General features: G+C 42.5%; 1 protein-coding gene across 1 annotated transcript; it reads right to left on the bottom strand.

Moving 5' to 3' along the window:
• Positions 1-2,471: 2,471 nt before the first annotated feature.
• LOC124802418 lies at positions 2,472-8,983 on the bottom strand. Its single transcript, XM_047263183.1, has 2 exons — positions 8,763-8,983; positions 2,472-2,679 (listed from the first exon to the last, which is right to left on the bottom strand). The coding sequence occupies exons 1-2, from the start codon at positions 8,979-8,981 to the stop codon at positions 2,548-2,550; spliced, it is 351 nt and encodes a 116-aa protein (XP_047119139.1). The 5' UTR covers positions 8,982-8,983; the 3' UTR covers positions 2,472-2,547.
• Positions 8,984-10,517: the final 1,534 nt, after the last annotated feature.

Raw genomic sequence — 10,517 nt, 5'->3', positions numbered from 1 at the left:
AGTGATGAGAGGTAACATTTATCCAAGAAGAGAAGTTCGCTGCGACTAAAACGTAGAACTTCAATGGAGATGTTAAATCGCTCTCTTGTAGACGTTGCGATAACAGTACGCCTATTGACTACTACTAAATTGTTTCAGACCGATCTGGAGTTTTAAAGCTTTTCCAGTGTCGTCTTGACGTACTAGTCAGAATTCTGAACAGATGTAAGACAACAGTTACCGTTTAGCCAGACAACGGAACAGTTATTATACGTGAAGGAAAAATAAGTCGTGCAATACTTAATCAATTCTGGGACTTAACCGTCGTAATCTGTGATAGTCACGAACACTGAAGTATATAGCAACATACCAATCGCCGACATAAACTCTACAAATAGCCTTGAGTAGGAAACATCTACACGCGATCATGAAGAATTCAAAGGTACGCCGTGTTGTCGGAAGCTGTAGTCAATGTCATAATTGCTGATCCAAGAAGCTTCAATTCCCTGAGTGACAGATCGGTGTGCTTACAAGTGCGGTGGTTAAATAATTCATAACTTCAACAAACTCTGATATAACTTTAATGCTTCGAGCCGGCTACATCATTTAATGGAACTGTACTGTATAACTCTGAATTAATTATTTCTTGAGAGAACGCCTAAGTTAAAGGTGATTTAGTGGCATTATTAACAGGGAACAGTAAGTTTACATCGAAATACGACGCCTTCTGTACGTTGTTTAGAGAATATCTTACCTATGGATTTACGACGTAGTAGTTGAATTAGAACCGTAGTGACGCCTTAACGACGCTATAATACTTCACAAATCAACATCCTCGCAAGACTATAATGTGGCATCGGCTTGAATGGTGCAACTTATGAGTCGAGATATCACATTTTGTACGTCTGAACATTCATTTGCAAACCGGATATAAATACTACTGTTATCAAGTTTTGCGTAAGCTTATAAGCCCGTCGCGAACACGCCAATGATATTTGATTTATTGTTTCAGATAAAGGGAGTTGGTGAGGTACCGAGTGGTGCAGTCGCTGTGTGTGGCAGTAAAGAAGACAGACATCCCTCGAACACCATTGCTTCAATTGTAAGCGAGGGCCGCTTAAACATTCCGGCGTGCTGCTCCATCATACGCGGATATCTGTTAAAGGGAGACAGTATCTGAAACTAACCAAACAAAGTGAGGAGTTTGTCACAACAGTTACAGCTCGGAGTTGTCGACAGACGCCGACCTGTGTCAACCAGACTTGAACCTCCATCACCATCGAGCTGACACACACACACACACACACACACAAACACACACACACGCGCGCGCGAGCGCGCCACAATATCAATAGCGTTAAGTTGTAAATCTTTACCTTTCACCACCTCATTGTACAAACTATCCACGGGACTGTTTGTCAGATATTCTGTAAAAAAAATACTGTACAAGTATCTAATAATGTTTGGACAATATGGATAGTGCCTTTGTGAATATCTGACCACTTTTAAAATGTTACGAGACTCAAGAATTGTCTCTATTTTAGTTCCTGAACGGGTGTAAGACAGGCATAAAAAAGAAAGTCTCTGATAGTACAGTTATGCTGTAAAATTTTACACTTTTAAGAGTTATCCTGAAGTTGCTGGTTCTCATGCATCTTCACAATTTTAAGCAATAGAAAGAGTATCTTAAAAGTCATTTTGTGGCTGGTCACGGCCTACTTTCAACCTAACTATCGAAATTATTTTGATTATCAAGTGTTCAAAAAAACTGTACACGTCCGACTAAATAGTTGCAAACTAAATAGACACTACAAGAACTTGCAGAGGTTTGCTGTAGTTACTGCTGTCCCATTCCACTCTGCCCACAATGTTTCCACGCTAATTGCTTACAGGTGCAAATTGTGTGTACATTTAGGCAACAAATAACAGTCTACAAATTCTACTTATGTGTAGAGCTTAACGTAATTGGGCGGAACTACCAAATACGTATCTTTGTCTGCACGAGTAGTAAGTATCATATCCATACTACGCAGAAATGTACAGAACAGTACGATGACAGTCATCATGGTAGAACCGAAGTAGATAATAACTCTAAAAATGGTTCAAATGGCTCTGAGCACTATGCGACTTAACTCCTAAGGTCATCAGTCGCCTAGAACTTAGAACTAATTAAACCTAACTAACCTAAGGACATCACACACATCCATGCCCGAGGCAGAATTCGAACCTGCGACCGTAGCGGTCGCTCGGTTCCAGACTGGAGCGCCTAGAACCGCACGGCCACTCCGGCCGGCAAATAACTCTAAGGAATTGTGACATTTCTTGATCTAATTATCTTTGCTAGGCATCTCTTACAACGTCCAGTGCATGCCGCTGTAACATTACTCTAAGGTTTTATAGAAGACATGTCAATAATACAGCATAATTTTAATCATTTCGAAATTTATAGATTACTAATGCTTCAAACACATGGAGGGTAGCGTATTTCTTGGTCACAAAACGAAAGACGACTGGCTTGTATTTGCTGTTGTTTGGGAATTTGTCGTGAGCCTACAGCTGATGACGTCACTATCGGCGTTCGCTGGCCACCGTGCTGAGCGCCTTCTGTGTTGCCTGGCGCGCAGCTGCGAAGGAGCTGGCCCTGCCCAGGTAGCCCTTGGCCCTGGCCTTTGCCGCCGCCTCCCGAGCCGCCTTCTCCTCCTGCAAAGCAACGGAACACACAACAACTCCTTCAGTCATATCTCCAGTTTAGCTCAGATAAGCGTCAAAAGTAGACATGTGACAGCACTAAGGAAACGGAAGCACAAACAAAACCAATCCGTATCCTAACGCCTGAAGGGCATTGACGGACAATAGGCGTTGCTTCTCAGATTGGCACAGTAAGGATGTAGGGGAACAGGAAAATTGATGGTGTTATGAGTTAACATATTTCTAAAAACTAATACTTTTTGCGCGCGTTAATAGCATAGCCGTTTATTTTACTGCACGTAATTTCATACATTTTTATTTTCAAACAATCACAACAATTTTGTCAATTCTAAAAATTAATTCAGAAGTATCGCCTTGCCCCAGCTTCGGGAAAATGATTTTGACCACGGGGCAGAAAAACAAAATTCAAAACGCGAATATTTTTTATTTTTATGACGTATAAAATGATGAAATAAACATTAATATTCCTTTATTATGTGGTTAGTACTTCACGAAATGATTATTATTGAAATTGAAGGTGGAGGGGGAGAAAGGAAAGGATAGGGAAGAAGCTAATGATATCAGCTAAAACGATGCTTGAGACCAATTTCAATGCGGAAATATTTGATTTGATGCTGTAACGTGGCTTACATCAAGAGTAGACCTAATTAGTTACATTTAGCATGCCAGCTTGCTTATGTGTTTGCCTGCTTACTTTGCTATTTTAGCTAACACTTCTTTTTCTGCGGGTTAGTTTTACAACATTGATTCCTTATGCCTACCTTCTAAAATGTCAGATGTTATTAGGCATGGAAAACTAGCACTGGAATACATACTTTGAATGTTGGGCATTAATTTGGCGACTGTGTGTATATGTGGAAATTAACATTATGATACCGGCACTTCGTTTACACTGAGGACTTATTTTAGCAGACATTCTAGAATACCGTGGCACTTGAGAATCATCACTGATGTAGAGAATTGTTGGAAGGAATAATGTAGTATTTTGGAAGCACCATGGACGCGGAACATGACTAATTTATGATTCAGTTGCGTTGTGAACCAAGTGTTCTACTTCGAAACGAACAAATTTCGTTTTCACCAGTGCTGATGTTGTTCTCTACAGTTCAGTTCGTAACGGTAAGTAATCATGCTACAACAAACAAACAATGCGTATTTACTGTGGGGCTGCCATCCGTTAGTCGAAGTAAGAAAATTGTGGTACAAAAGATCAAACTATGCACGTTTTCTACAGTGCAGCCTTCTGCTGTTGACAGGAACTTTTCGAAGAGAAACAGAACTTGATTTTGTTTCGCGTTTTCAAGTTTTGCAGGATAGTATTTAAGGAAAATCTCACGGCTGTGTGTTCCTAATCCGTTATTTACATTTTATAAGTAGTTGCTGGTTTTTCGCTATTTACAGTGAAATATGGTATCTACTCGTTCCAATATTCCATGGCGAATGATAGATAACAGCAAATAAATGTTACCAATGTGACTGGTGAGCCAGTCCCTAAACGAATTTTAGGAAGTCAGTAATGCAAGCATTGTTGCCAAAATTTTTAGTATTTTAGGCATTCAGATGCTTTATTGTATCTGACGATTAAGTCGGCGTTATATATTAAATTATTCTCTTCACATGGCTGCCGTGGTGAGGGGGAGGGGCGGCGGGGGGGGGGTGTCTGATTTCCCGGTGCATGTGGCCGTATGTGATACCCATAATGACCTTGGAGATATGGAAGGGCTGAAACATGTCATTGAAATGTGGTATGTGCTACTGCATTAGGATAATATTCTTTCCACGATGACAAGGAAGTATTGATGCTGACATCAACGAAAGTGATGCGTCGTCCAATGTTTACTCCTTTCTAAAACTGCAGTGATCCACTACTAACATAATGTTTATACGTAGTGACAGAAAGTAACACTAAGTATTGTTTCTGTACTACAGTAGCAGTTGATGGTTGATGACAAACTCATATTCAGTTATTATTATGAGCAACTCAAACCCTAACGGGAAGATAAAGATACAAATAAAACAATGAGAAAAGTTTTCGCATGAGACAGTATCTGGAATCCAGTCATGCTGTTAATGCTGGCAGAAAGTCACGTCAAGTAACAGAGATTTTTGTAACTGAAATACGTAACAGAAAGTTCTGTATTATCTAAGAGTGAGCAACCGATGAACGGGCGGGTATATTGTCATAAAATTGCAACTCCACAACTCGCTTTGTAGAATTTATTGTTTCTCGACGTATGCTCAAGGCCGCATGTAGGTTTTAAAATGGAGTGAATAATTTTCTTTCACCTTGTACTGACCTGATGTGATTGTTTCATGTGACTCGTAAAATGTACTAAGTCTTCACCAACAACAACGGACAAAACGTTCAGCGCTAGTGGGAATATGATTGGTATCTGATGTACTTAGAAATGACGGATGATACCATAGCACAGAGTGAAAACAGTGACTTTGTGGCATACGACAGGAACAGAATCTTACGATGAAACTGTATGCATATTTAGAAATTAAGGAGCTGATGCAAGGTTTTCGTTTCCTTTGAACTATATTCATGAACGTTGTACTATCTGAACAAAAATATTGTACATCTCTATGTAATGCAGATTTGACAACTAGACGTAACGGGAGAGCCCCCTTCCAAGATGTGGTAACAGCAGAATCGGTCGGTCATCTAGCTCAGTGACTTGGAACGTTCACTAGTGGTGGCATTTACTCGAGTAACAAACATATTAGGAACATTTCAACCCTTCTAAAAGTTGCTCAGGTGTACTGTTGGGGATGGGACTGAAGTGGAAACCCTAAGAAGAATCACAGGTAACAAGGAGAGTACGCCCACTCGTCATCGCCGAATTCGTCCAAATGTACATGTAGGGCGTGGTGAGACAAGAAAGTGCCCCAAAGGGAAACTCCAGATGGCCAAAAGTTTAGGAAATAAAAAGAATTTTGATCTGTCACCATGTGCACCTTAACAATTGTCCCTGTGAGAGGGAGTTTCGCAAGCGTTGCTTGGCTCAGCCTTAAGAGCTCAGATTCGTAACGAAGGGGTCGCAGTTTCGACTCCGCTCGGTGGCAAATATTTTTGTGCTCCTTGAGAATGCGTAAACTATTGACATCACAGTTAATAACATCGTATATCTTATTTTATTAATTTGTAGAAGCACAAAAAGTACAAATGGATTGTAGTTAATGCGTACACGGGAACGCCGTGTATGTAAATCGACGTTCCCGTGAACGCGTAAACTACAATCCCTTGTTAAATGTTTTGCAGTCCCGCATTTCATCCTATGCCTGTACTTTTTGTGCTTCTACAAATTAATAAAATAACGTATACGATGTGGTTAATTGTGATGAAGTAGTGTACGCATTGCCAAGAAGCACAAAATTATTGGCCACCGGGCGGAGTTGAAACTGCGACATCTTCGTTGCGCATATAAGCTCTTACCGCTGAGCCAAACACCACTTCCTAAACGCCTTCTCACAGTGACAGCTGATAAGATGCACAAGGTGACAGATCCGTATAAAAATTCCTTTTATTTCCTAAAGCTTGGTCATCTGGAGTTTCCACTTGGGGCACTTTCTTGTCTCACCACGCCCTACATGTAGCATGAATTTGGACGAATTCGGCGATGACGAGTAGGCGTGCTCTCCTTGTAAGCCAAGAGCAGGCAGGCATCATTTACTGACCGACAGGGGCCTCCGAGCACATCATGAAGCAACAGAAAGAATAACTCTTGAGTTTCAAAGTGCCACTGGCAATCCAGGTAGCACAATGATCGTATATGGGATGTTAAAAGGAATTGGGTACAATGGTCAAGCAGTTCTTCATAAGCTACACATTTCTGTATTGAGTTCTAAGCGACGCTTGAGGTGGCGTAAAGAGCGACACCACTAGAAAGTGAATTCCTCTACACTCAGTGGCGATCCGATAGAATGGTATCTGTTTGCCGAATGCCTGGAGAACGTTACTTGCCATCATGTATAGCACCAACAGTGAAGTATGGAGGAGATGATGTTATGGTACAGGGGTGTTTTACGAGGTTAGTTTATGGTCACCTTACTGCGCTTAAGAAAACTCTGCATACAGAAGGATATGAACACATTTTACAGAAACATTTCGGAGACGACGCTTGTTTGTGTCAGCGTAAAGTGCACCCTGTCATAAAGCAGCATCTGTGTGGTAATGGTTTGTGGACTGAGCTTTCAAGAGCCCCAACCTGAACCCAATGGAACGCTTCTGGCACGACATAGATTGTCTGTTTCACTGCAGAGCAGAGAATCCAACATCAATATCTTTTCTGGTTTTTGCGCTTGAGGAAGAATGGGCTGCCATTCCTCCACGGACATTCAGACACTTCATTGAAAGTGTCCCCTGTAGAATCCAGTTCGTCGTAAAGGTGGACACATCCAATATCAGACAAAGCACGTGTACTATCTCCCAGCTGAAGTACAGTGCACTGTGGACGGTAGTTCGTATCAGTGTGAGTAATTTTTTGTGCCATTCCAATCTTGTATTTATCAACAGAAAAAATAAGTGTCTTTGCTCGTCCTGTTCTCTCTTATCTCATTCTTATGGTCCCCATGTCACAGAGTCGTCCTCAAAGAACGGTTCCGTAAATTTATTACCCAGGCTTTCGCGAGAACGGCGTCAGCTTCCTTCCAAGGATTTCCATTTTAGGTCCCTGAATAACTATGTTAAACTTCTGTGTTGGCCTCATCGACACCCTTTAGGAAAATATAATTTGTTATATGTATGTTGTAAATTAATTAACAGTATATACTACAAATTTTATGACATACTTCCTTTAGTCCGAGGTGCGAGCACACAGTCACAATAGTTCTTATTACTGTTTCATTTATTTCCTTACTCTTCACGTTGCACAGCCATTGTATTACAGAACAGCAACATATCAGCGAAAGCTTATAACAATGGCTCCTATTTTACAACCTAATGACATTGGCCGCACAGGGTACGTACTGGTGTAAATTGTGAAAGACGGAGAGTGCGGTTGCCGCCTAGCTAGCACACATTTAGGATCTCCCCTGTATTTCTGAAAGTAATTTAGTTTTTTATAGGGTATTAATTAATCCTAGTATGGGATTGTGTGTGATGTCGTTTGGTAAAAACGCAATTATTGTCGAGATCCGTCGCCTGCTAAATCGTTATGAGTAATGTAAATTTGTATTCGCCATGGAAGCAGCAACCTTTACTAATCATCCTGATTCTTAAACTTAAATTAATAGTGATGAGCGTTAACAAATAAATTCAGTTGTTTGTATTCTCGCGGGTAGTACTAAATACATTTTGTAGTACTGAGTAGAGGTGGTGGATAAATGAGTATGTACGAAAGCGGTCGTCACCGAAAATGTTCGAGAGGACATGCCACTAGAATTTTCACCCTAGCGTCTACCTGTAGAGAGCCGAGCGAGGTGGCGCAGTGGCTTGCACACTGGACTCGCATTCGGGAGGACGACGGTTCAATCCCGCGTCTGGCCATCCTGATTTAGGTTTCCCGTGATTTCCCTTAATCGCTTCAGGCAAATGCCGGGATGGTTCCTTTGAAAGGGCACGGCCGACTTCCTTCCCCGTCCTTCCCTAATCCAATGAGACCGATGCCTCGCATTTTGGTCTCTTCCCCCAAACAACCCCGCCCCCCCCCCCCCCCAACCTGTAGAGAACTGCTCAATGCATGACATACTACTCTCCTACACAGACAGGAGAGCCCTTGGTTTATACGTAAAGGTGTCTGTGTCCATACATATACCAGTAAGATGCGAGGACCGAAGATCCATTCTTTCAGTGGGGATGCACACCAAGCCCGACCTCTTACGGCAATCCCAAACAGCAAGAGTGGGTATTACGAGTAGGTGACGCTACGCTAGTAGCGTGTATCAGGCTGGGAATCTGGATCGGGTGGGAAGCGTGCTCGGCTGGCCGAGGCAATTAAAGCGACGTTTCGCGTTAAGAGATCCATGTTCGAGTCCCGGTCCGGCACATATTTTCACCTGTTGCCACTGATTGATTTCAATGCCCAAATGCGGCTAACGTCATTGAACGCCTTTGAACTGAGACTGTCTACCTTGGCGTGCCTCCAGCGCGAAGCCAGCTTGGCCCGCTCTGTGGCGCGGCCGAAATGTGCCGCCTCCGCCTTGGACTGCCGTATCTTGACGCGCTCTTCCGGCGTCACCGTCTTGTCCTGAAGTGACGGCACCTCGGAGCCGCTCTCGGACATCTTCTTCTTCTTCACCTCAGATGTCTCCTCCGGCGGCTGCGGTGCCTTCCGAGGCTGGGCCAGCATTATGATCCGCTGGCTCGGTTCCCGGAGCTTCCTGCAACAAATCCATCAGCTGTACTTCCTTTAGCTACTGTAGCAAGTACTTCCAGATTAGTGGTGTACTGTGTGCTAGCAGGCTGGACATTTTTTTAGAGTGAATACTCAGGTTAGGGGCATGAAAGGGAAGCAGTGGCTCAAATGGCTCTGAGCACTATGGGACTTAACTTCTGAGGTCATCAGTCCCCTAGAACTTAGAACTACTTAAACATAACTAACCTAAGGACATGGCACACATCCATGCCCGAGGCAGGATTCGAACCTGCAACCGTAGCGGTCGCGCGGTTCCAGACTGTAGCGCCTATAATCGCTCGGCCACCCCGGCCGGCCGGGAAGCAGTGGTTGGGAAGCGAGTGAAACAGGGTTGTAGCCTGTCCCCGATGTTATTCATCCTGTATATTGAGCAAGCAGTAAAGGAAACAAAAGAAAAATTCGGAATAGGAATTAAAATCCATGGAGAAGAAATAAAAAACTTTGAGGTTTGCCGATGACATTGTAATTCTGTCAGAGACAGCAAAGGACCTGGAATAGCAGCTGAACGGAATGGACAATGCCTTGAAAGGAGGATATAAGATGAACATCAACAAAAGCAAAACGAGTATAATGGAATGTAGTCGAATTAAATCGGATGATGCTGAGGGAATTAGATTAGGAAATGAGCCGCTTAAAGTAATAAATGAGTTTTGCTATTTGGGGAGCAAAATAACTAATGATGGTCGAAGTAGAGAGGATATAAAATGTAGACTGGCAATGGCAAGGAAAGCGTTTCTGAAGAAGAGAAACTTGTTAACATCGAGTACAGATTTAAGTGTCAGGAAGTCTTTTCTGAATGTATTTGTATGGAGTGTAGCCATCTATGGAAGTGAAACGTGGACAGTAAATAGTTTAGACAAAAAGAGAATAGAAGCTTTCGAAATGTGGTGCTACAGAAGAATGCTGAAGATTATATGGGTAGATCACATAACTAATGAGGAGGTATTGAATAGAATTGGGGAGAAGAGAAATTTGTGACACAACTTGACTAGAAGAAGGGATCGGTTGGTAGGATATATTCTGAGGCATAAAGGGATCACCAATTTAGTATTGGAGGGCAGCATGGAGGGTAAAAATCGTAGAGCGAGACCAAGAGATGCATACACTAAACAGATTCCGAAGGATGTAGGGTAGATCGGTTGGCAGGATATATTCTTAGGCATAAAGGGATCACCAATTTAGTATTGGAGGGCAGCATGGCGGGTAAAAAACATAGAGCGAGACCAAGAGATGAATACACTAAACAGATTCAGAAGGATGTAGGCTGCAGTAGGTACTGGGAGATGAAGAAGGGTGCACAGGATAGAGTAGCATGGAGAGCCGCATCAAACTAGTCTCAGGACGAAGACCACAACAACAACAATCAGGTGAGAGAGCTGTTAGTGTATTAAAGTTCGATCGGTAACCGAAGGGAAACCACAGTGAAAGTCAAAAGTTTTTAGCTACACCCTCTAGCTACCTCTCCACCAC

Source organism: Schistocerca piceifrons, chromosome 6 (genome assembly GCF_021461385.2).
Source record: "Schistocerca piceifrons isolate TAMUIC-IGC-003096 chromosome 6, iqSchPice1.1, whole genome shotgun sequence".
NCBI classification, from domain to species: Eukaryota; Metazoa; Arthropoda; class Insecta; order Orthoptera; family Acrididae; genus Schistocerca; species Schistocerca piceifrons.
Note: the sequence above shows the minus strand (reverse complement) of the source record. Positions and strands in the feature narration are given on the sequence as shown.

Bases quoted from the DNA above. Each gene is read 5' to 3' on its own strand.
- LOC124802418 (XM_047263183.1), bottom strand. From the start codon at position 8,981: ATGCTGGCCCAGCCTCGGAAGGCACCGCAGCCGCCGGAGGAGACATCT. The intron at 2,680-8,762 runs GTAGACAGTCTC...GTTGCTTTGCAG, and splicing joins CGCGCTGGAGGCACGCCAAG to GAGGAGAAGGCGGCTCGGGA.